Source organism: Lactuca serriola, chromosome 5 (genome assembly GCF_051521515.1).
Source record: "Lactuca serriola cultivar US96UC23 chromosome 5, Lser_US96UC23_V15, whole genome shotgun sequence".
Taxonomy (NCBI): domain Eukaryota; kingdom Viridiplantae; phylum Streptophyta; class Magnoliopsida; order Asterales; family Asteraceae; genus Lactuca; species Lactuca serriola.
This window is the reverse complement of record NC_136412.1, coordinates 146,767,039-146,794,419: the sequence shown is the minus strand read 5'-3', so window position 1 is coordinate 146,794,419 and position 27,381 is coordinate 146,767,039. Positions and strand designations below refer to the sequence as shown.

The window sequence follows — 27,381 nt, the reverse complement described above, 5'->3', positions numbered from 1 at the left end:
ATTTAACAATTTAAAAGAAGCTACTGATTTTTCAAATTGTTTACAAATAGTGAGTGTGTGATATGCGTGTATGTCTTGTGTGTAAGTATTTGAATTACCAACATGTGTGTTGCTCTTTTTCATTGCTTCATCCTTGTGGTTTTTTTGGAAACATAGCAGATATAGTGTGATAAAGTCAAACAAGTCATATTAATTTCTATTAAACAATATATTTTAATTAATATTTTCAAATTTTGATGTGGGCCACCAATGTAAATATTTATTGTGGATCCGTTGGATTTGAAAAAAAATCATTCTACCTTAAGAAATTTTATATACAAAGTGAGAAATCCTATTATCTTAAACTATTGTGGATCTGTTGGATTTGAAAACAAATCATTCTACCTTAAGAAATTTTATATACAAAGTGATAAATTCTTTTATCTTAAACTATTTATACACAATTTTACAAATAGGCAACTTCTTTTAAATTGTTAAGTGTTAATATTTTGAATTGAAAACAATAATAAGAAATGTGAAATTATCATATACAAAGTGATGACATACAAACAAATATTCATGATTTCAATGCTTAACGCATTACCATCACCACAACCTTACCTTCAAATAATTTCTTTAGTATATTTTTTATTTAAGTGTATTTATATGTATTATTAAAAATTTTAATAATAATGAATTTAAAATTAGTATACTTGTTTATATTTTTAATATAATAATAATAATAACAATAATAATAATAATAATAATAATAATAAGGTTTTTGTTAATATTTTTTTTTTACAGAAAAGTCCCAATATTTTGGGTCATTTTGTGATATAGTCACAATATTTTGGGTCAGTTTATGAAATAGTCCCAAATTAATTTATTGCCGGTTCCAACCGGTCAAAAAGGGTCAAAATGCATATTTTTGCCGGTTTTTAGGATTTTTTTGTAAGCAAAAATTAGTTTAAGACTAAAACGTAAACCATGCCAAAATTTTAGGACTTTATTGGAGATTTCCATATATATATATATATATATATATATATATATATATATATATATATATATATATATATATATATATATATATATATATATATATATATATATATATATATATATATACACTAAAAACAATTGAAAATATATGAAAAAGATAGTTGATAAAGTGAAATTATTAAGTATATATATTGAATGGTGTAATATCAACTTTTATCACTGTTACTTTAAAAATATTAATATGATATATAATTGTCTTAATTTATTAATAATATCTGTATAATATAAAAATAAAAAACTAATAGGTAGGGAAAAGTTTTGTCGGTAGAACGGTATATAATAATAATAAAAAGACCTTACAGGTAGGGAAATTTTATGTCGATAGGGGAGTATACTGTATACGAATATATAATGCCAAATTGCTTTTTGTTTTAGTAAAGCATGAGATATGTGGCAGAGAGTGAAGAGTAAAATATATGAAAGTTCACAAAAATTGATGGAACTTAAAAGAAAAGATGCTAAACGTTTTAATCGCAAAGGTCATTTCGGACCCAACATTGTTGGAAAGATCAATCTTTATAAGAATTTCACATCATTTCCGGCATTTCATCCTCGATCAGCGATAGCATATGTTATCTAAATACGATCAGTCCTATTCCTAAATCTGTTCTGAAAGGTATGATTTTGCTCTGTTGTAATCAGTGGCTATTAATTCTTTAATCACACTTGCTCATATCTATACGAACCCTAGTTTACTAGCTATTTTTGTTTTAGCAACATGAATAAAGGAACATCCACTGCTACAAAATGGTTATGTGACAGTCCTATCCATTCCGATGTAGAAGCCAAGCTGCGAGACCTTTTGGTTGAATTAGGGAATGCTGATAAAATACTTGGAATCCAGGTGCATACCACTCCCTCCTCCAATATAATTCGTTTAGCATATTGCTTTTACTTAGTTTTGGTGTGTATTAGTGTTTGTTTTACCTGTCAACTGTAGCACAAAAGCGCTTGAATTATGCGTTTTGTGATTGTATTTTACGCAAACTTTGATTATTATGTTTGTTAGGTTTGTGCATACAAAGATGGGAAAGTGATCATTGATACTGCAGCTGGAGTCATGGGAGCAGATGACCCTCGTCCAGTTCAGCCCGATACCTTATTCCCTGTTTTCTCTGCAACTAAGGGCGTCACCGCAGGAATGATACATTGGCTGGCTGATAAGGGGTATTTTCGTCAATTCGATATTTAATTTTAACACTCATAAGGGGAGCTATAGCCAATATATGGTATCATATTATGGAATGGAAGGAAATAAACATAATATGCATTTTCATTGTAGGATACTGAAACTTGATGATAATGTCGCAAACTTTTGGCCAGAGTTTGCTGTAAATGGAAAAGATCAGATAAAGGTGGGGAAGTGGTTCTTATGCAGCCAATTAGCAGATAATGTTTATCCTAACCCTAATTGTCAAACATATAGCACAAATCTTAGTTTAAGAGCAAAAACATTTAGGACAGATAGTTTATTTGGTTACATTCCATTCTACATTTTATCTATAATTTCTAATTATACATTCGAATAAAAGAGTGACATCGATCACTTTTCCTTTCTCCTGTAGGTTCATCATATACTTAATCATACATCCGGCCTACACAATGCTCTTGCTGACATTATTGGGGATCACGTGTCATTGTGCAATTGGAAGGAGTGTGTAAAACGCATTGCAATGGCTTCACCTGAGACAGAACCTGGTTGTGAACAGATATATCATTATATGTCGTATGGCTGGTTATGTGGTGGTATCATTGAGGTACCTTTACATGCATCTTCTATTAAGAAATTTTCATATACTTCTCTATTTTCATTGATGTATACGTTTTTGAAAACCTGCAGCATGCATCTGGGAAGAAGTTCAACGATGTTCTTGAAGAAGCTTTTGTACGCCCACTTAATCTGGAAGGCGAGCTTTATATTGGGATTCCTCCTGGTGAGATTGACAAAAATGTTCACTACTCAACAAATCTGAGTTCTACCATTTTCTACTCTAGCCACATAACTAGTTTCTATAATGATTAAACAAGTGCTTTTATGTATTATGTATTATGACCTTGAATTTGTTTGATAGTTGATAACAAAGTTTCGTTGTTATGCACAATCCAGGTGTGGAATCTCGTCTGGTAACTTCTGCATTTGATACAAGTGAATTTCGTAGCCCTCCTCCTCCTCCAACCGATGCACCCCCGGTTGATAAAAAATCTTATGGCGCCATGCCTGCGAGCCTCGGGCCATCGGTGCTTCCCTCTCTGGTTAATTTAACCAACATGCTTGATTACCGCCGTGCCCTACAACCTGCTGGCAATGGAAACTTCTCGGCCCGCGCTTTGGCCCGCTACTACGCCGCCCTTGTGGACGGCGGCACCATCCCTTCACCCCATTCCTCAACCACCGACAGCCATACAACCGCCGTGACTAAAATCTTTAACAACCCTAAATCGAAAATTCATGACGCTTTCCTAGCAACTGGAGATTTTAAGGATTTTGCCTTACCCGATGGGACATTTGGGCTTGGGTTTAAGAGGATTAAATCAGCCGAGGGTTTGGTGATCGGGTTTGGTCATGCGGGTTTAGGTGGTTCGACAGGATATGGTGACATAGACAATCGGTTTTCTATTTCTGTGATGATAAACAAGATGTCTTTCAAGGGTTTAGCCACCGCGGAGGTAATCCGATTTGTTTGCTCGGAACTAGATCTTCCCGTACCAGAAGATTATACGAAATCTAGGGAGTTTCTTAAGAAACCGTTGATCAATTAAAGAGGGTTTGATCGACACATGCTCATATATGTACTCGAACAATATTATATGAGAGTTTAACTTTATTGTATGTGTGTAAGGAAGTATACGTTTGTTGTGTAAACGGATATCTCCTCACGCATTTGTGTATTAAAGCTGTGTGGTAGCTTGTGACGCAGGATAACCATTGTATTAAATAAGAGAATTGTTATTTATGTTACTGTTGAGGTTTATTTGAGTCCATTTAATTTTGTAAGAGCTTGAGAACAAATCTATAAGTATTTTTAAAATGTAAAATAAAAAGAAAAATCTGAAAATTCTTTTTTGACAAAACTTCAAAAATGGTCCCTGTGGTTTTCGAAAATATCAAGTTTAGTCCCTAAGTTCAAAAAACCTCACGGATCGTCCCTGTGGTTTCAAAACTTTTAACATTTGGTCCTTCCGGCTAACTCCGTTACCATTTAGCCATTAAGTCAGGGGCAATTTTGTCATTTCACTACACAAGGACAATTTATGAGGTTTTTAATTATTTTTTTTTAAAAATAAATAAATAAATATATAATATTTAATATGCAAGGGGTCCTACCCTCTCTCTCTCTCTCTAATGTCAAAGGGTCTCTCTCTCTCAACATTTACTCCTCTGCTACTTCTCTATTTCTCTTGTCACTCTCTCTCTCTATGTGTATGTGTGTGAAGATTTTACGTATTGATCCACATAAAAAGATCGTGTTTATAAAAAGGGTGTTCATAGGTTATGTATGATTGATTTCATAGGTTTAGAGTAAAGGGTGTCAAATTAAATGGGAAAGCTTCAAAACAATCTGGGATCGATTGTTCTATACCATCACCCCACCACCGCTGGAGTTGGTGGTGGGAATTTGAAGTTTTGGTCGTCATGTCATTGTAGAATCTGTTATGTCTCCGGTGATGGAGAAGCCGAAGGAGGAGAGTAAGAGATCTGAATACAGATCTGATGTGATTAAGAGCTATAACAACTGTAAGAGTTAGAAGTCTGACAAGCTTTCAGAGTTGTTGTGGATGTCAGAGTTGTAGGAGGAAGCGGTGAAGAAGAAGGTAGGTGAGTTAAAGCGGGTAGTGATGGGGTTACAGTGCAGAAGAGATTTCAATTATGAAGAGCTTAAGCCTAACCTAATTATTTACAAAATAGAAGCATTTATGCATTTCTCTTATTAAAAAAACTTGTTTGTTAATCTCCTCACTTTCATATCTTCATCCTTGCATATTCCCCTGTTATCTTGTTATCTACTGGATTTCATATACTAAGGTATGGATGAATCGTTTTGCATTCCTTAATTATAAATTATCAGACAAGCTATGCACATAAAGTGTTAGATAAAATGACAGAACCAAAACATTGCCCTGTTCCACCAGCTTTTCCTTTGTTATATCCAAATTCATTCCACACCAGTGTTACACTTGACACTAAACCAGTCTATAGTGTTGATCTAGGAATTATAACCATTATACTTAGGAAAGGAGAAAAGAATGACCATAGTGTTCATCACCTATCGAATCTGTATTCATATTAAAAAGGCCCCATGGAAATCTGTTTCAGATCAAGTAAAATAATGGAATTTGGCGGCTATTTAAAGAAAAGGGTGGAAGAATGGTGATGACAGTAGGAAGTAGGAACAGTGGAGAGAGAGAGAGAGATAGAGAGAGAGAGAGAGAGAGAAAGAGAGATAAAGAGAGAGAGGGAGGGAGGATGGGCCCCCTTGCATATTAAATATTATATATTTATTTATTTTTTTAAAAAAAAAAGTAATTAAAAACCTCATAAATGGTCCCTGTGTAGTGAAATGACAAAATTGCCCCTTACTTAACGGCTAAATGGTAACTGAGTTAGCCGAAAGGACCAAATGTTAAAAGTTTTGAAACCACAGGGACGATCCATGAGGTTTTTTGAACTTAGGGACTAAACTTGATATTTTCGAAAACCACATGGACCATTTTTGAAGTTTTGTCTTCTTTTTTTAATTATTATTTTCGTCACTTTAATTACCTAAATAACATAAAAAAATAAAAAAATAAAAATAAATTACCATTTTTTTTAAAATACCTGAAATATTTTAATAGGATATTACATTGTAAATATTCTAATGTGATTTTTTAAATATTAGAATATTCTACTAGATTGTCAGATATGTAAAATATCATAATATTCTATTAGAATATGCAGTGTTGTAAAACTCGCCGAGTTGGCCGATTACTCCTCCGAGTACTCGCTACTCCTCCCTTGCCGATGCGAGTTACATAATCCCGAGTAGTTCTCGATCGGCCACTTACGAACTGAGTAGTGTTGTGAAATTCGGTCAACTCGGTGATTAATATGTATAATATACTTAATGATTTATTATTTAACACACATACATGTGTTTATTACTACATATATATCTTAAATGTTCAGTAATTATTCACGAAGTGAGACCATTATGTGTTTTTCATTTTTTGTGTATTCACATGTATCTAATTTTGTTATATATTTCAATCAACTTATGATTTTATCTTATGATTTGGACATATATAATTTCCCTAAAAATATTTCTACACAAATTTTCAAATCCGAGTACTCGTTACTCGGTAGTCGGCCGAACAGGTACCGAGTAACGAGTTCTACAATCTTGAGAATGTGTAGAAAAAAGAATGTATTTATTATTATTATTTTTTGTAGTTTTTTATTTTTTTTTTGGAAAATATAAATGACGAAAATAATATTTGAAAATTTTCAATTATTTTTCATTTTAAAAATATTTTTTTTATCTACAAAATTAGTAGCTAGGATTGCGTCTCACGGTCTAACAAAATTAGGCCGTCTCACATGAACCTAACCCTATATATTCGAAATTTAATTACTAAATGGTTGGAAAAGCGTTCCTCCGTTGGGTTTAGAAGGCAAAACCATTTAGATAAGAGGGAACAAGTCCAATTAATCTTACAATATCATGCAAAAAGTCGCTAGAAGTTATTGGTGCACATTTACCGGTTTTAAACTACTAATGAGTGTAGACAATAAAACCACATGGTTTGCTATTTAAATGAATCAGTGTTTCATTTTTTATTTTATTTTCTTCATTTATTTTCTTTATTTAATTTTATGTTGTATAACCTATCTCTTGTTGGGTTATATCTTAAGTAAATCGTGCATTTGGATCTTGGTCTACTAAAATATAAAATGCCAACTTTGGAAATATAATGTATTGTGGAAGTTATTTATTAAAAACAAATAACTAGGGCAACATATGCTGCAACCAATAATCAAATGACACGTGTCCATTTCTTTATTCACAAGTAATGTATTGTGGAAGTTATTTATGTAGTTACCCCTAAAGTGATGTATTGTCATGTTTTCATTGATTCACATATGTGTTGCCCTAATCATTCATTTTCCATATAACCCTTCCATATATATATATATATATATATATATATATATATATATATATATATATATATATATATATATATATATATATATTCTTATTCTAATAAATGAATAGTTTTAATCTCTTTTTGTTATGTGTTACTCTAATATAACTCCTTATTAATATTATATCATGTGTCATGTAGATATATTAGGCAACTTATTTCAAAATTCAAATTTACAGTCTCTAATTATATGTTAAATTTGAAGTATTAATAACTTTAAAGTTTGATATATCTATTAATTAATAATTTATTTGAAATGATTTATTTAAAATGATTGATTAATAATTATAAATTTTTATTATGAAAGTTTAACTAATTTTATAACCTGTGGTTCCCACGGGTTATAAACTAGTGTGTGTGTGTGTGTGTGTGTATATATATATATATATATATATAGAGAGAGAGAGAGAGCTAGGTTCAAATGTTTTTAGCAAGTATTGTGTGCATATATGCATCAATGAGAATTGAGGATATAATAAATCATTAAATAAAACATATAAGGGTATTATAGTAATCTTGTATATTTAATTATGGTAATTCATTAACTTTCTAAAACCTACGTTTTCTCCCCTGTTTATATTCAACTGATAGGCCGCAAAAATCCGTCAGAGATGGTTTCGATCAAAGGAGGGAAGCCTCTTCCCTTTCTTCTGTGTATAAGCAGAAGATCGATGTTGTTCCAAGTTTTTTTTTTCTGCATCCATCGATCCCAACCATTGCAGTCAACCTTTATATTCATGGCCTTCTAGAAGAATTACTTAGTGTCCATCCACATCGGTGGACCTCGTACTGCTTCCATTACTTTAAATCGATGTTTGATGAGTCGTTATTCCAATCGATTGCACCAATATAGAGGAGTCGAGAGAGGAAGATGTAGTGGATTCGAGACAGAAACATGCAGTCATCGTTTCAATTCACGCCCTAAATTTATTCTTCATGTAAGTCGCCCTAATTTCTGTTCGATTTTAGGTGGAATGGAAAACTATTGATCTTGTTATTCTGGAATTGTTTGTTTTCTAATATGTTTTAAAGGTGTTTAATTTCATCTTCTGTTTGAACATTTTCCATTAGATTCGCCGTAGATTTTGGGGAAGGAGATGAGTTGTTTTTATTGGTTTGATTATTGCTGATTTATTAGGTGCAATCTATGTATTCAGATAAAGATGGATTTGGTAAGGAGTTGTAAGGTATTGTTTCAATTATGTATATTCCTAATGGCTGTTTAGGTTTTTGTGGTTTCAACGTCAATGGGTGTTCTCTGTGTTTGTTCCTGTTGTTTTACAATCAGTGTCTACTTTGTAGATGGTGAAGATTATGGATTTATACATACAGTTCCTGTGGCTTTCAGTTTATCTTGACACATAATTACCCTTTCGTCCCCAGAAAGCTGCAGCTCCTAGGGACAACTGAGTTGGCATCAAAACGATGTGTTACTACACCTTCTCAAGGTAATGACTGACTCCATTCCATATTTCCATGCCATTCCATTCACATTCTCTCTCTCTCTCTCTCTCTCTCTCTCTCTCCCTCTCTCTCTCTCTCTCTTAAATATTTTAGTTAATTGAATAATACTTAAAGGTTTGCAAACTTTAGCTTTAAATGTTTTCAAACTTTATAATTTTTGATTTTCACCTATAGTAATATAACTTGTTTGCTTTACCAAGTGAATGTTCACCTAAAAATTCTTTCAGAATGAGGGCAATATTCTTTTAGAATAAAGAGGGCTTTAGTTTGAAGAAGGCTATTATTCTTTCAGAATGAAGAAGGTAAAGAATATTCAAAACCATTCTGCAAGAATAGTTTATTCTATAAGAATTTTTTTTGTTGTATTCTATTTGAATGCATTGAATTGTTTAATTTTTGAAACCTGATTATCTTTTCTTTATGGATTCAGGTTTTAAAGAGGCTAACATTGATGTGGAGAAGGAAGAAACATATAGAACAAGAGTGTATTAAACCAGAATGTGTTATGCTACAATGTATAAAGTGCTGCTTAAAAATAATATTCTTTCAGAATAAATTAGTGTTTTTGTTAGATTTTGATGTTTTTTTTTTATTTTTTTTCAGAATGTTGTTATTATTCAATGAATCACAATCATACAATATAATTATTTGTTATATTATTTAGTTCAAGAATTGATTTGTGTATTCTTTCAGAGTGTATTTACTAGTTTATGTTTGACATTCTATCATTCTGACAGAATAAAATCGAAAAATATATTTACTAGTTTATGGTTGACATTCTATCATTATGACAAAATAAAATCGGATTTTTAAATTTGAATTAATTTAAAATATTCATATTTTTAATAAATAAAGGAATTAATCATCCCTAAAAATCCGAAAATTTCCTTTTTTAATATAGCTTAATTGACTAAAATGCCCTTATGCTGAAATTTGCGTGATTATATGGTACATGTTATCCTATTCTACTATCATAGACCCTCAAATCATGACCTTTGATTATATTCCATACGATGGTCCAGATCTGTGCATTCTGGCACACAATAGTTAGTAAAAATAAAATAACCTAACCATATATATATATATATATATATATATATATATATATATATATATATATGAGTTAGGTTTATATATAAACACTATATATTGTGTGATTGTATAACCAATGTTTGACCAATCATTTAATAAAGGTAAGATAATAGTTAACATATAAATCAATAAATGCATTTTTCAGTTATAATCTTGTAATTATTGTAACTCATTTCATTTAACTTTGCTCCTATAATTTTGGTAAATAGTTTAAATTGAATTCTTTAATATACGTATCAAGAAAGTTGGTGACTAAAACTCAGATATAGTGCCAAATTGAATGCTCATTCTTTTAGCATTCATACAAAGAATATATTAGTTTATTGCATATCCTTCAAGATTATGTTACACAATGTAACATATTTTTATGTGTAAAAATAATATTTTTTTTATTCATCAAGAATTTTCAGTTGGTTTATAGTTTTGGTGAATATGTGTAAAAATAATATTTGCATACACTTCAAAAAAATGTTATAAAGTATTAATGGGTCGTTCTTAAAGAAAGAATTTTTTTCACATATTTCACTAGTTTTATGACAGTAGTTCAAAAATATTTATTAGTCAATGCATTCTTAAGGAATGAAATGTGATTCTTAAAGAATGAAATAAGTTTCAAATAAATTTTTTATTGTTAAAGAATCAAATCGCCCGATTCTTTAGTTTTGTACTTTCTAAACATTGTATAAAAGCATTTTGTTAATATTTTTTAAAACTAATAGTGAAATTGTCTAATTTTTATCGAAAGCAATATGTTATGAGACTAAGTAATTCTTAAAGAATGAAATATGTTTCGTTTTATGCGATGTGTAAAAAAAATATTGCAAAATTTTCAATACGTGATTTTTTGTGATTTGGTTTTAAAAATAATAATCTGGATTTTATTAATATATTTGACTTGGTTTCCTAACATATAGTTACTTCTCTTTTATCTCATTTAATAAAATTTCATAATTACTCTTTAATAACCTTATAATTAATTGATTGTAATTATATAGTAATTGTTATCCTACATTAATACAATGCACCCTAAAATCATAGTCATTAATATTTTTTAATTCATTGATCATAACTTAGTCACACATTCATACAATATTTGGAGTTCACATTTAATCCTAACTCATATATATATATATATATATATATATATATATATATATATATATATATATATATGTGTGTGTGTGTGTGTGTGTGTGTGTCTATGTATGTATGTGTGTGTGCGTTTACTCCACTGTGATTAAAATATAGAGATGTTCAAATGTTATTATAGCCAATTGTTTCATTAATATGTAGTAAATAAAAACACACGGTGGCATAATTGTAAAATTAGACGAGTTCATAATTTTAACGTCGTTATTAATATCGTTAGGGTTATTATTGTTGTTTTACTCACATATCGAATCAGTTACTCACAGAGTATGATTAAGGATACTCTCTTGATAACCCATATTCTAGCCGCCTATGATTGTCTTCTACTTTCTCGTTTGTATGTATTAGAAGGAAACACTCTTTTGTATTTTTATCTGATAAAACCCAAGAAATCATTTACATTTGGTCCAAATTAAGTCAAAAATCACAATAGTGTCTTCAAAAAAAACATTTGAAGTCGCATCTTCGTTAATCGAAATGAAAGCTTAGATCTGTTTATATTCAGTTTTTTTCTTATTTTTATTTTTTCATAATGCATGTTTGTTTTAACTACTTCACTATAGTTTTTTTTTTCATTTTATTAAGTAGATGATCATTTTGTTTTCATTTAGTAGTTTTTACATCTTTTGTACTTGATTTTGATGATCTATTATTTTTACACTTTATGTTTTATATTATTTATGTTTGTAGTAATTTTTGTTATTAGTAGTTGTTTTTATGCTTAAAGAAAGGGATTTCATAATAACAAAGTAAGTTAGGAAAAAATTCAAAAACCAAACAGATCTTGAAGATGGTGTAAGTGGTGCTATTGAGAAACATACAATTGAAAAATCAATGTTTAAAGAGGTATCTATATGTTTTTGTATTCAATGTCTTTTATTCTTTTTGTATTCATATTTGATGATGTTCATTTTTATTTTTAATCAAAACTGGGTTTGGTCATTTTGTATTTCTATGTAACCATTATGAATTTGAATATGATTCTCCTGAATGTAAAGAGAAAAGGTTGAAGGAGAGGAATGATAAAGGTATGTGTAGTAATCATAAATGATTATGTCAATTATTCATTGATATTTGTTGTTCTAGTTATATGTTTTTAATTTTTTCTCCTTTTGTATTCATAAGTGATTTTGTTCATTTATAGTTGTAATCATAACTAAATGTGTTGATTTGTATATCTAGGAAGTCAATATGAATTTAAAGGTGATACTCTTTAAGGTAAAGTGAAAAGGTTGAAGAAAATAAATGAAATATATATATATATATATATATATATATATATATATATATATATATATTGTAATCATAAATGGTTTTGTGAACTTTTAAAATTGGACGAGACTTTTAGTTCTAGTTAATATGTTTATTTGTAGTTGTAATCATAACTAGTTATGTTTATTTTTATATCTGGATCTAGGTTTAGTGTTAGGATGCTTTGATACATGAAAATGGATAAAGTTACAAAATTTATCCATCAAGTTCATATCTTGTGGTATTTTGGAAGTTTTGATTATTGGTCTTAAAGGATTAAGACCCTAGGTCAAAGTTGGCTGAATTAACGTAAAGCGTGATGCGAATAATAAGGTGCCGCGATGCAAGTTACAAATGCTTCTCTTTTAGTGATCGTGACACGACCAAGGAATGGGTAACGCCGCATTGACCGTTAACCGTTGATTTTGACCGCATTGACCATTGACTACTAACTTTGACCAAATTGACCATTGACATTTGACGAAGTTTGACTTTTGAGTCAAACTTTGAGGAATGAATTGTAGACTGAGGTTTGGGCTCTATTATCATCTTGGTGGTTCGTGAGACTAATTCTTATGTGTTCGAGTGTGTAGTTGTGTTTCTTTAGTTCCCAATTTAGGTGAGTTATCTCATTATACTATCTGTTGTAGCATATATCCTTTGTATGATATGATGCAGATATATTATGGTATGATATTTAGGCAAGTATGCTAGTATAGTCTTTTGCATGTTAATTGTTTGATTGTTTTGATTGTACGATATGTCGACATATTATGTAGATGTGTTGATGGTGGATCAACACTGGATATTAAAGCCTAGTGTAACATCCCATTTAAAATATAATAATTAAATAATAAACTTGGAACCCGAGAAGCAATTTATATTATTATTTTATGTTAAATAGTCCAAAACCAAATAATAATTAGTGGGGTGTTGGTCTCTGGAAGCCAAATGGCGATATTTGAATATTCAGGGGATTAATGTGTAAATTTTGGGACTTAATTGATAAATATTTTCATAAGTCAAGGAGTGTTTGGTATTAGTTGGGCTTAATGTGTGAGGATTTATGGGGGCAGGGACTAAATGGTAAATTCTAGACTTGGGATGAAAAGAAATTGTGATGGAGGGGCCATTCGGTAACATTTGGATTTAAATTGAAAGGAAAAGGCGAATAAGGGGCTGTTTCTGCCATTATGGGTTGTATTTTGTAGGAACGGGGTATAAAGCCTTTTGAGCTCTTCGTGACCCTAACCCTAATCGGGTACTGTAGCCGCCACCCTTATACCTCCCTCTCATTTTCAACTGCCGCCACCTCCCACCATGGACGCCGACGAAGCTGCTGCCCATATGATGAAGACGAAGATGCCGACGAGGACCACCAGCAGGTCTGCTCCCTGGTTATGGTTGCTGTCATTCGAGTAAGCTTTGTCGAGAAGGAGTTCCTCCGCCAATAGTTGCTACTATTTCCTTGTTGCCATCGTCGCAACCCACGGTGTTGGGTTTATTTTCCGGACAAGATGCGTGTGTCGCCGTTAAAGACAAGGGCGCCGACAGATGCTGTGGTTGCAAACGATCGGAGGAGGAAGCGGGAGGCTGTCGTTGTTGTTATTCCCGGCGACGGACCGTTCATCTCCCTTGTTCGTCGCACCGCCGCTCACCACCGTTGCTAAGAGTGTTTGTGTATATGTTTCAATCGTGTATCAGGCTTGGCGGTGCTTTGAGGGTTGCTGATTTCCATATGGATGCTTGAAGGATAGAAGGACCCAAAGATAAACCACCATGGCCGCCGTCCATGGTGGCTGCCACCTCTAGAAAGTTGTTATCGTTGTTGTTGCCGCTAGGTGGGTGGCTGGAGTATATTTTAATGTCGAATGTAGGTGTGTGTATTTTGTGAGGCTGAAAAGCTAGGGCTGCCACCCTCTACCACCACCGGCCGCCACGGTACGGCTGTGTGTGTAATTAGTATGTGTTTTAGTGGTTATGTGTGTTAAGAGGGTAATATTGTAATTTGTAACCAAAGTGAAATAATGAAAAGAAGACCTAACTACCACCGTAGAGTGGTGGCTGCCGCCACCGGCTGCTGTGTCGAGTGGCGGTGTGCTTTGATGGTGTTTTGACTCGTTTGGATGCTTGGTCAAGGGACTAAGAAACCCTAATAGGCCCAATGAGGCTTAATGGGCTTAATAAACCCTAATGGGCCCAATGGAGATAAATGGACCTAAAAGCCCAAACATATGACTAATAGGCCTAGTGAAAGCTTAATGAGTCTAATGAACCTTATTTGATCAAAAGACATATCATTTGGGCCTATTGGGCTAAGATGGGATTGGAAACCCTAATTAGGTTTAGAAAACCCTAATATTGGATTTATGGGCTTGGACTTATTGGGACCCACTTTTGGGCCATTAGAATGGAATTGTATGATTAAGCCCAATCACACCATATGACTTGTTTAGAAGAGTGATGGACTTAATGGATTAAGTTTTTAATGGATTAAGTCCTTAATATATTAAGTCTGTAATGGGTTAAGTGAGAAACACTTAACCCTAATTGTCATTTTATGTGAAACCCTAATTTGACTTGGGATTTGTCTTTGGCCTTTTATTGGGCTTTGGTGATTGGATTATTAATGGACCATCTAAGAATGATCATATAGACTTGAATATGTTAATGGGCTTAGGGTAAGGCCCATATGAGGGGTTAGGCCCAATTTGGAAAACTGGGCCAAAGTTTGGGCCTTCATGAGTATGTGATATTGGGCCATGGGAATTGGACTGGAATAGTTGGATGGGCCTTAAGGAAAGACCATGTAGAGGTCTGGGCCCAATTTGGAAAATTGGGCCATATGTTGGGCTTTGGCTCATTACTTGACTGTTGGACTTTTGTTGTGTGTGTGTTGGATCTTTGGGCTTGGAACCCAATTATTTATTAGGTATTGTTTGATGTTGACAGTTAGTGAATCTGTCAACCAGCAGAGGGAGTTTTATTCTTGGGACTTCAGCAGTGTAAAGTGAGTTCTCCTCACTATACTGACAGGGTCTACGACATTAGGTCGGTCCCTTTGGATTTTATCCAGGATTTAGTATGTTATGTTGTTATGATCTGATATATATGTACCTTGGTAGTTAGGGTGTTACTATGCTGTTATGATCTATTAGATTTGTACCCTGGTAGTTAGGGTGTTACTATGTTGTTATGATCTGTTAGATCTGTACCCTGGTAGTTAGGGTGTTGTTATGCTGTTAATGGGATGTCAAGCCCACCAAGCAAATTACACCCTTTCTTTGCAAATAAAACGTAATATAATGGTAAAAAGGGGTATCAATCCTCGGGGAAATAGTTGTATTCAATCACAAATTCAATCTAAAAGAACTATTGTAAATAAACTAACTAACTACAATTAAACTAAAATGGGGGGTGTTTCATTACAAGAAAACTAAAAGACTTGAATAACTAAAAACTTGCAATTAAGTAAGATAGTGAGATGCTCAAATATTGGAGAGAGTTGGTTAACTAAGGAAATTCAACACAATGAACATTTGTGTGTTTATCATTAGGATTCAACATGAAGCTTATCATTCATCCCAAATTGGTTATAGCAATCATGAAGCATGATATGCCAAGATTCTTCTTAGGTAGTATGGAGGTTGGGGAAGCCCACAACACACCTTAATCAAGATTAAGGGTTTAATTGAAGCAATTGAACTCAAGAAGTTGATTAGCCTTAAGAAAGAAGGAATCCCCAATTCCTAAAGGATGTCAATGCTTAAACATCCATAAAGGAGCTATGATTCATAAACTAGAGATGATTTTTACCATCATAAAGCCCTTGTTCTAAGTTAATTCAATGATTCAATGCAAAATCAAAGAAATAAACTAACAATAGCTCATTTAAGTGCCAAGCTCATGATCAAAGCATTAAACAAGCATAAGAAATATGATCTACAACCATAAACATAAGATATTGATAATCTAGCATGAATCCTTCAAAAACCCACAAACATTCAAAGGTTTTAACCAAAGTTAACCAATACAGAGAGTTTAGCCACTCATGGCAATAGAAAAGCAACCACAAAAGTCTAATTGCATAAAGAAACTACCAATATCTTGTAAAGATGAAAAGAAATGAGTCTTCAAGCTCCAAAATCGCCTCCTACAGGTCTCCAACGGTGAAAAATCGAGAATGTGGCTGATGGATCTGATCCCCCAAGGTTATGGTGTGCCAAATGACCAAAATGCCCAAACTAGGCAGTTGCGCGGGTACCCGCGCGACGAAAATTCCACCCGCGCAAATGTTGCTGTAATGCTATTGGTCCTTTATTCCTCCACTCCACCCTTCCACTACCAAAGATTCCTTTGGTCCCCTCCATATCCATGTGATTTAAACTAGCCAATCATCTTTTAGCTACAAAAATGGATGCTCCAAGCCCACATTAATTATCCATGATCGATCTTCACAAGCCCACTTCATCCAAGCCTTTATCTTTTTAAGCCCAAATCTCCTTTTATGGATCCGCCAAGCCCAATAGCGCCTCGAGAGCCCACAAGTCCGTCTTCAATCTAATCCACAATCGCGATAAGCTCCAAAACCCTGCAAGATTCCTCATGCAAAATAAAAAGTCCCCGATACGATCCATGATGAAGGAAATAAAGAATATACAATGCAATACTAATAAAAAGAGCTAAAAATCTGAAACAAACTAATAAAAATAAGGAAATAAAATAAGCTATCAAATCACCCCAAGCTTAAACCTAACTTGTCCTTAAGTTAGAACAAGACTAAAATGAGCTCAGGATGAGCTAAACTAAAAAGAGAAAAAGAAAGATACCATACAACTTGGTCAACATCAGTCAACATGGTCAGAATTAGTCCTGCATGGACCCTACGCATCTTCAAAATGTTCCCCACTTTAGAGCCATAAACCACATTCTCAACCACTTGATGGGCGAATAGAACATGGTTGGATGTAGTCGCGGTGTGCAAGACAAAGGAAATAGAGATGCGCCCAGTGGGGGCACTTTAAATCACCAATGCAGACCATAGTGCACAAAGGAAAGGTGCCTCTTCACACACTATGGTTCCTACATTTGTCAGGCTAAAGTGTATAATACGAAATAGGGTTTTGCAGCATGGCCTCCGGGAAACATCCGGTTTCAGAGGCTTCTCCGTTGTACTATCCTTTACAGTCTACCGTCTCATCGTCGGGGCCTTTTCTCACCAAAAATCAAAAATAAAATAAAATAATAAAAATTCTACTTAACCTAAATCTAAACCTAACAACCTAAATCTTCAATCTTGAACTTCTGTTATTTGGATTTCAGGCTATTTGTTGCTTGATATTCGATCTTTTTTTTTTTGAAGAGAAGCCTTGAACTTGGATTGTTGTTCTTCATTTTGTGTTGCTCTTTTTCTTCATTTTCCTTCTTTGTTTTTGTTGCTTTTCTTTAATCATCTGTATCGTCTCTTATTGTCTTCACTTTTCCAATTTCTTCATTTTTTGTGGGTTTTTTTTTTTGTATTTTCTTCTTGGAAGGTCTAAGGAATTTCACCATGTAATATAGGATGGAGGCTAACATGAACACCTAATAATCATTGACAATGTGCCAAGATCAACTAAAAAGGGTGGGATATGACTAAAAAATGGTTGTTACCGAAAAAACTTGGTCCCAAAGGATGTAAATTGGGGGACTCACTTCAAAGTTCATCAAGCACCTCAATGCAAGGTGTGATAAACAAAATCTATCTAGCTATCTACTCTAGACCCTTAGAAAAATGATGACCTATCTTAAAAAGGTGGTGAGAATCTAACTAAGCAAGGCTCGGACGAGACTTGGGAGTACTAAGGGGTACTCCCCTCAAAACCAAGATGCGAGTCTTCAATGTCTTCAAAATACCATACCGGGATAATCTTTGCTCGCACACATCGGTTTGACCAACCACATCCCTCCGCACCCAGACCCAATCAAGGTAGCTGCATCTGACCCCCACACAAGTGGTCTCAAAGTGGTATGTGAGGCTCAAAACGTGTCCCATTTATCAAATACAAGGAATTCCATATCAAGACCCGGGACCAATCTATGATTCAATACTTATGACTCGGCGCTATCGTACATGTAGGGATGAGAAGACAAGAGAGAACAAACATGCATGAACTTAAACTAGAATGCATCTAAAAAGTATGAAAATTAGAAAAGAAAGAAACAAAATATGCAAAAAAAAAATTTACATTTTTTTATGCAATTTTTTATGAATGACCTAAATGACTTACTCTAAATGCAACAATATACAACCTAAATACAATAATAAAAAAATAAAAAATAAAAAATAAAGAATACCTCACCCCAAGCTTAAAATTAAGCATTGTCCTCAATGCTTAGGATGAGAGTAAGGAAGGATCATACCGGGATCAAGATGGAGGAGGCCCGCGAGGACGGTATGGAAGCAACACATGGGTTGTACAATGATGTGTGGATGGAGTTCTTGGCCACCTAAATACACATGGATGAAAGCTTGGTCGCGCAAAGGAAGCATATGAAATGGCTCGAAATTTTCTTATGAAATGACATATTTGGGCGGGTACCCTCGCAAACTTTGCGCGGGTGGGGGGCAACCGCCCACACACATCAGAATACATCCCATGTTGGGGTAATTTGGAACTCGGAATCTGCACGGCTAGGCGTTGGGTCGCGCAAGGGTTGCGCGGGTGGTAGTCGGCCGCGCATAACTTGCGCGGGTGGGGGAGCCGGCCATGCGCAATAATTAGATTACATCCCATGTGGGGTAATTTAGAACTTGGAATCTGTGTGGCTGCGGGTCGATCGCGCAGCGGCTGCGCGGGTACCCGCGCAAAGTGCAGATTTTTGGCATCTTTCAAACTTCACCAAGATCATTGATAGACTTCAATATGATTATTTTTAGACCAACTTCAAGCTTAGAAACACCCAAAACTTCAAGCGGAGATTATTTATTCACAGTGCATTTGTTTAACGTCTTTGCCAAGACATAGTTCCGCTTCCGTCAACCTTTCTAATTCGGATTTTCCAATGTTATGTTGTTAAATTCTCCTGTGTCAAAGCCTTCATAAAGTAGTTTCAAGCGATGCCCATTCACTTTGAATATTTGATTTGTTTCCAAACTTTTAATTTCAACCGCACCGCGATCAAACACTTTTATAACAATAAAAGGTTCGTGCCATCGAGATCGCAACTTTCCCGGGAATAGCTTTAAGCGTGAATGATAAAGAAGAACTTTTAGACCCGGAATAAAGCGTTTTTGGGTTATGTGCTTGTCATGAAATGCCTTTTTCTTCTCTTTGCACCTTTTGAACCTTTTAATTATCTTCTTCTTGATCACTTTCATCATTAGATGATTCAATCTTCTTTGAGCTTCCCTCTTAGGCTTACAATCATCTGCCATGAGTATCTTGTTTGTGCATACATTAGGGATTATCTTGTTTATTGGCTCAATCACATCAACCTGATACAATGAAGAAATGTTGCTAGGGTACCTCATTTCTTCAAAGATGTTGAAGTAAATGGTTTCTCCATCAAACTCCATAGTTATATTTCCTTTATGGACATCAATGATTGTGTGAGCGGTATGCATGAAAGGTATTCCAAGGAGGATCATAGATGATTTGGAAGGAGTCTTCTCTTCAAGATCAATGACATAAAAATCCGTCGGAAAAACAAGTTGATTAAATTGTACTAACACATCCTCAAACACTCCTCTTGGAGACACACTTGACTTGTCTGCTAATTGAATGATTACTCCGGTTTCTTCCAAAGGTCCAATATTGAGAGATTGAAAAACTGAATATGGCATCACATTGATCGAGGCTCCAAGATCTAACATGGCACTTTCGACATGCAAATCACCAATGGTACAAGGGATAGCAAATATTCCCGGATCCTTGCATTTCGGAGGTAACTTCTTTTGGATAACTGTAGACATGTTTTCATTGACCTGAATCTTTTCATTTGCCTTGAATTTCCTCTTCTTGGTGCACAAATCCTTGAGAAATTTTGCATAACTTGGAATTTGCTTAATAGCATTCAATAGTGGAATGTTGATTTGGACCTTGCGGAAAGTTTCAAATAATTCATTTTCTTCTTCTATCTTCTTGGAAAAGGCTAACAGGGAAGGGAATGGTTGTGGTATGACCAATGGTTTGATGGGTTTGTTGGAAGAGTCAGTTTGATTAATGTTTGGCACAACCGGCTCCTTTGGAGTAACTTCAACCTTCGGAGGCTCAACAACAATAACCTCATCTTCTTCTTCTCTTGAAACTCTTTTAGGGTTGCTTTCTCCAAGTGTTTTTCCACTTCTCAAAGTTATTGCACTCACATTGGGGTTCTTCTCGGTTTGAGATGGAAGTTTACCTCTTTGTTCCATCTTGTTGAGAGCGGTGGCCATGTCTCCAATTTGTGCTTGAATGTTGGAGAAGGTGTTCTTGGTCTCTTGTTGAAATTGGCTTTGGCTTTGAGCAAGAGAAGTAACGAGTTCTTGAAGGCTCATTTGATGGTTACCACTTGATTGGCCTTGTTGTGGAGGTTGTTGGTAATTTGGAGGGTTATAAGAAGTTTGTGGATATGGAGGTTTTTGAGAGGGGTATTGTGGATGTTGAGGTCTCATCAAAATGTTTGGTGGATTTTGCTTTGGTGGGTATAAGTTGTTTGGGTTATTCCTCCAATTTGGGTTGTAGTTATTTTGAAAGCCCATGGGTCTTGGTTGACCTTGATATCCTCCCATTGCATTAACATCCTCCGGTTCACTACCAAGTGTGGGACACTTATCAGTATAATGCCCCGTCATTGAACAAATGCCACATACCATCAATTGTTGACCACTTCCCACCACCATTTGACTTAGCACATTAGTCAAATCTAATAGCTTTGATTCCAAGTGTTGAGTGTTGCTAACTTCACCAACCATTTGTGGAGAACTTCTCTTCATTTCATTTCGAGTCCCAAAGTTCATTTGATTTTGAGAAATGGTGCCAAAAAGTGATCGGATTTCGTGAGGTGTCTTGTTGAAGCTGTCACCACCACTTGAAGCATCAATCATCCTTCGATATTTTTCATTCATACCCTCATAAAATTGTTAAAGAAGTAGTTGTTCGGGTATGTTGTGTTGAGGACAACTTGTACACAAATTGTTGAATCGCTCCCAAAAATCATGAAATGTCTCATTCTCCCCTTGACGAATCCCCAAAATGTCACTTCTTTGGCTTGATATCCGGGATGTGGGATAGAACTTGCTATTGAAGGCTTTGAGTAATTCTTCCCATGTGTGAATAGATCCCGGTGGTAAGTTGAATAACCACTCTCTAGCTTTATCTTCCAAGCACTACTAGAAAAACAGCCTTTTACGACGCTCATTGTGCGTCGTAAACGGCTCAGACGACGCGCAAATGCGCGTCAAGGAAGGCCCTGTCATAAAGAGAGACGACGTGCATTTACGACGCTCATTTACGACGCGCAATTACGACGCGCGTTTACGACACGCAATGCGTAACAAGAAAGGCCCTGTCATAAAGGAAGACGACACGCATTCGCGTGTCGTAACCTTATGACGCGCGTGTTAATGACACGCAATGTGTATCAAGAAAGCCCCTGTCAAGAAAGGCCATGTCATAAATGAAGATGACACACATTTTTGTGTATCGTAATTTTAATTTTGTTTTTTAAATTATTTATGGATTTACTTATTTTCATATTAAATTTGCATTTCATGTCACATAATGGAAAATAAAATACAATATACAAATAATACAATGCATTGCACAAAAGTTAATGTTATACAAATAATCATTCCAATAGTAGACAAATGTAATACTACAAATAATCATTCCAATAGTAGATAAATGTAACATTTCAACATTTTTTATATAATTAACTAAATCATTAGCCAATATAAGAATAATATAACCTACCCCTTGCCAAAATGCATTGCAAACTTCTCTTGCCATTTGTTTTTCATTTGGAGTAAGAAGCACCGGATACCTGAACTGACATTCCTGAAAATAAAAAATAAAAACATTAAAAAGAAGAAAAGAATATGACTATGGTCCATGTGCATCTATCACTTACTTCTTTGCCATCTGGATTTCTCATAACTACACCATCAACAACAGGAGACTTCCTTGCCTCGGCATGTGCATATTCTGGACCAACAGTATACACCTGTACCACAAATACAATCCATATTTCCTGAATAGTTACACAGGAAAATAAAATAAAATAAATGTTCAATCAAGAATTTAAGCAAGCTTAACATTTGTTCCACCAGTTGGCATAAATTCCTCGTATATATAAGAGCCCTCACGTCTCACTCTTCTGACCTCTGGATGAAACTCACTTAGTTGCCAACCTGAAAGACACCTTTTGAGAGTTTAGTTCATAGTAATTATAAATTAAATACTCAATACACATAGTAATTATAAAAACTCACCTTTCTAAACAATTCTTTCATACCACCCCCTGCTGCACTTGGGTAATATATCATTATGCTGTAATCATCACCTTTAAACAAGGAAAAACAAAAAATAAATAAATAAATTCAAATTCCAACCATACTTAGTTATGGACATAAACGCACATTACTAGCAAACAGGGAAAGTTGCAGAAGGTGTATGAAAAGGATTGTGAGATATGCATACCATGAAAAGGATTCTCTCTAATTTTATTTTTTATAATAAACATATAAATGAAAGTGCATTGTTGTTTCTTGCATTTAACCCTTTTTGAAATATAGAATCTGAAAGTTTACATACCACGCTTTGGGTAGAACGGTCATTTCGTCAAACAGTTGCAGGGTGTAGAAGAAACTCTTCGTTTGAATCAAGTACTTTCACCTTGATTGCCTTAATAGACTTGTCATACATCACATCAGTTGATACTGTGAAAAGAAGATGATTATTCCATGTCATCATTCAGGGAAATAAATTAAAAAATATTTTGGAATAAAATAAATCCAACATACCTTGTTGACGGATCTTGCCTAGAATTTCTGGGTTTCCTGCACTTAGGGTTCTTAAGTTGGAAAATGTTGAGTTATTTGACAATGATTTAGTGAAATATTTTTTTCATGACAGCTGCCCATTGTTGGAGGATTTGACGTTGAATGAATGTGTGGTAGACAAAGCTGATCTTCTTTGTATTTCATGTCCACACCTTAAGAAGCTGACAATTCTTAACTGCTGTAATTACTACTTGTGTGGTTGTCTTAAGCTTTCTTGCCCAAAACTGGTGTATCTGGAGTTATTAGGTGAAGCAGCTTCAAGTTATATCTATGAATGTCTATACTCATTAAAGGAAGCTGCACTTTATCCCAAGTGCAACGCCATATTTAATAAGTTGTTTCATGAAGTTTCTCATTTGGAATCTTTTGCTACTAACCTTGACTTCTTGCCCGAGGTAAATGTTTATTCTCTTCATGAACAAATTGTTATTCCAGCTAATACAGAAACAACGACTTAATGGAAATCAAAACAAAATTTTTACCTTTGAATATGCAGAGTAATAGCCACCACCAAGTCCCCCATAATGCTTGATGATAGCATACAGTCTCCAAGAATCTGTTGTATGAAAATCTTTTCAAATGGAACATTATGATATCAGGCAGCCTCCATAAATCCAATTTCTTTGTTGCTTGTCTGTGCTCCTTGCAACCAGGGCAATACCTAATAGAGAATCAATCAAAACAAAATTCAACAACCATAAACAATTTTTAAAAAATTAAATAATCAAAGAATTGAATTAGCATAAAAGCTAGAAAATGAATAAACACGATGCATTTTTACTTCTGCATAAAAAATAGACTATATAACAAAGTACATTTATATGAAACAAACTTTCCTCTGCAACCTACTACACAAACCAACCAAAAAGATAAGCTTAAAAAATGTAAAAGCTAGAGTAATAATTGTGGAGGGGAAGGGTGGGAAAAAAGGAACTGGCAGTAATAAAGGCCTCTCTCCACTACTCATTGCAGCTTCGAATTCAGATGAGGTGCTAACTAAACTATGTCTAGTAACCCACTCATGCACATCAACCTGAAAACAATATTAAAAAAAAATATGTTAAGCTAAAAATAATAGGGAATTTATGAATAATAGCAACACAGTTTGCCTTTTTTACCAATGTGAGTATGCAGACTTCAGTCTTTACCGATATGGTTAGAATCAATATGCATTAGCCATATTGGTAAAGAGGCAAAGTATGTTGCTATTTCTCACAATTTGCAAAAGAGAATGCAATGGAAAACCATTAGAATTACCTCTAAAGCTCCAGATGAAGATCCAGTTGTGTGAAAAGAAACAAGCTAGTTTCCCACCAAAACCAAAAGACACTCCAGCTTTGCATTGGTACCATTTTGGAGCTTTTAAAGGTACTGCATAGAAATTATAAATATATAAAACCAACATTTAATAATATAATATGATATAAGTAAGGGGGAAAAAGAATATCAAAACTCAGAAATGAAAAAATATACAAGCCAAAGATAAGGGGAAATAAGGGTCTTTGGTTATTGGATTCTTATGAAATTGGAATTCGAGATTCCATTCCATGGTGCATTTTAAAAGCCAAAGATAAGGGGAAATTAGGGCATCTTTGGTTAGTGGATTGCAATGAAATTGGAATTCGAGATTCCATTCCATGGTTTTTGTTTGCCAAATTTGCAAAACTTAAATCTGTTAGAATCCTTTGAAATATTTGTTTGGCTAAGTGGAAGGAGTTTAAATTCATTCGTTTTTATTAGAAGACCAAAATACCCTCATTATTATATGTAATAAAAACCAAATGCATTGTGAATAGCACACTTTGGAGTTTTAGAATTTGAGCATAATACTTTAGCATGTTGGCATATTTGGTCCTTATATATATATATATATATATATATATATATATATATATATATTATAATTTGATTATGTATATTGAACATATAAAAAAATTAATTATAAATATAATAATATGATTCAGTTTTAGTTATTGAATCCCATTCCATTCCATACATAGAAAAGATGAAACTATTTATTTCAATAGCAAAAAGGGTATTTTGGTCTTTTAATAGAAACGAATGAAATTGAGCACGAAAAAGCATGTTACCTGAGCCTTAATGACCCTCACGAACACCATATCGAGCACAAGCCTACATGAATCAAAGAACAAATATAAGCATTTCATAAATCTCAAAATACAAACAAACAATTATCAAACATGAGAACATTGAATAGGAGAAAATTAACAAACCTCAATGTTATAAATACCAATTTTCCCATCAAAAGAAGATGTTGATATGACCCCTGGTAACTTTGGATACCAGTGCACATCGAGATTCCAATTGGTTCCAGATGGAAGTTCAGACACAATCTGAAAAGTTCAAAGATCATTTTAAAATTTTTAGTAAATGTTGTCACAAAAATGACTAAAAAATATCTAAATACCTCAACAGAGTTATTGTTCCAACACATAGTTTGATTATCTTTAGCACATGTAAGCAGATATGAACCATCATGAGGACACCATTCCATTGCTACAACACCTGAAAAGTTGAAAGATCATTTAAAATGTTCAGATAAATGATGTTTGAGAAAATGAAGGTACACTTGAGGAGGTTGAAGGAAAACATAAATGAAAGCAATTTGTAAAAAATAAAGATTAATTGGGGAAGGATCGTTTCCCTGAGTTTCTTTTTTAAGTTGTTTCTTTATGCATTAAGTAAGAAAGAAAGCAGTATACCTTTAGTATGACCTAGTAACTCTCGCAATGGTGACATTGTGTTCCTCATATCCCATAACTGCATGCCAAAAATAAATGTAAATTGCAAGAATTAAGAGTTTTAAGTATGGATGCATAAACAAAGACATAACTCATAACCATTACCCTTAGTGAAGGTGAATTATCATCCTCCGAAGCAACAATAAGTTGAGTGGAAAAATCAGGATGCCATTGCAAAACTGAACATCTTCTTCTAACTGAATCTGAGAAGCTTCAAGGTAAAAAATTCATATCAAATTGGTTGGTGGATGTAACGATTTGCAAATTCAGTATCTGAATCTGAATGCATAAAATTACCTTATAATTGGCTTTTGCTTCTTGAGGTCCCAAACCACTACAACCACCAAAAAAAGATTTAAAAAGATGTATTAATATTTGGATAGCTAAAACATATTCAAGTAATTCACATCCATACCAGTTGTGGGAAGTTGTTATTTCTTGGTTGTTGATATTCAGGTAATTCACATCAGCGTTTAATAAATGAAGAAATAATCCTTCGATTGACTCCAATTTGGAGTCAAATCAATATCTATTCAGCTAGATAATACCAATTTCAGTTTCAATTTCATGTACTTTGTTGATGATGAAGTTGTGATTGTACCCCAGAAATTGAATCGCCTTCAAACTGAGGAAGCACACATGCACCACAAGAAGCTAGATATCTCCCACAAGCTAAAAAATGAGCACCCATTTCACTGCAACAACATACAATACAAACATCAACCCCCACCAAGCTCCTTATTTTTTATTTATTTAAAAAAAATGTTACCTGCAATTCTGCAAAGGACAACATTATTGTTAAGCGAGTACTTATCAATTAATTAGCCTGAAAACCCGGATTTTATCTTTTGAATGGTAGCAATATCGGTCTTGAATGACATGGCCAATATCTGATCATTGATGGTCGAATTGAAAACTGGATTTGGAGCAGATACAGTCCCTGCGCTTGCAGTACCAAATGCAGAGAGTGCTAAAGCTGGATTCTTAGTAGTGTCGACAAACCCAACTTCTAAAGAACCCATGAGAATAAACAATAGCTCCGAAGCTCGTGGATGGGTGTGTGGTGGGTTGACTGTGCCATTAGGGAACTAGAGTACAACATAAGAAACGCTTTGACCATTAAGAGCTGGAAAAATTAGCCATGATTGCTTTCAAAACCTTAAAAGCTATTGGAAATGGTGCACCCACTAGTGCTCTCAACGTTCAGGCTTGAGAGAGGCACATGGATTGTTTGAATCATGAGACCACAAATCCTAAATTAGACCACAAATACGATTGGTTGAAATCTATATAAAAAAGTAATACAATAATATAATGTAACTTCACAAATCATCCTAATAAATGAATCATTAAACCCTAAAATCAATTTGGCGAGCAACAATTAGAAAGCCTTTGGTACTGTTAAATCTAAGG

At 34.0% G+C, this 27,381-nt stretch overlaps 1 protein-coding gene and 1 long non-coding RNA gene across 2 annotated transcripts; one reads left to right on the top strand and one right to left on the bottom strand.

Annotated features, from left to right (window-relative positions):
* The first annotated feature begins 1,519 nt into the window (after window positions 1-1,519).
* Window positions 1,520-4,000, top strand: LOC145053068 (uncharacterized). Its single transcript, XM_079001040.1, has 7 exons — window positions 1,520-1,657; window positions 1,756-1,885; window positions 2,051-2,208; window positions 2,324-2,396; window positions 2,607-2,798; window positions 2,882-2,975; window positions 3,149-4,000. Exons 2-7 carry the CDS (start codon window positions 1,760-1,762, stop codon window positions 3,799-3,801), a joined length of 1,296 nt encoding a protein of 431 aa, XP_078857166.1. The 5' UTR covers window positions 1,520-1,657; window positions 1,756-1,759; the 3' UTR covers window positions 3,802-4,000.
* Window positions 4,001-25,682: 21,682 nt separating this feature from the next.
* On the bottom strand, window positions 25,683-26,182 carry LOC145051305 (uncharacterized). The gene is made up of 3 exons (XR_013683524.1): window positions 26,074-26,182; window positions 25,930-25,987; window positions 25,683-25,732 (listed from the first exon to the last, which is right to left on the bottom strand). It is a non-coding gene; the product is annotated as an uncharacterized LOC145051305 (long non-coding RNA).
* Window positions 26,183-27,381: the final 1,199 nt, after the last annotated feature.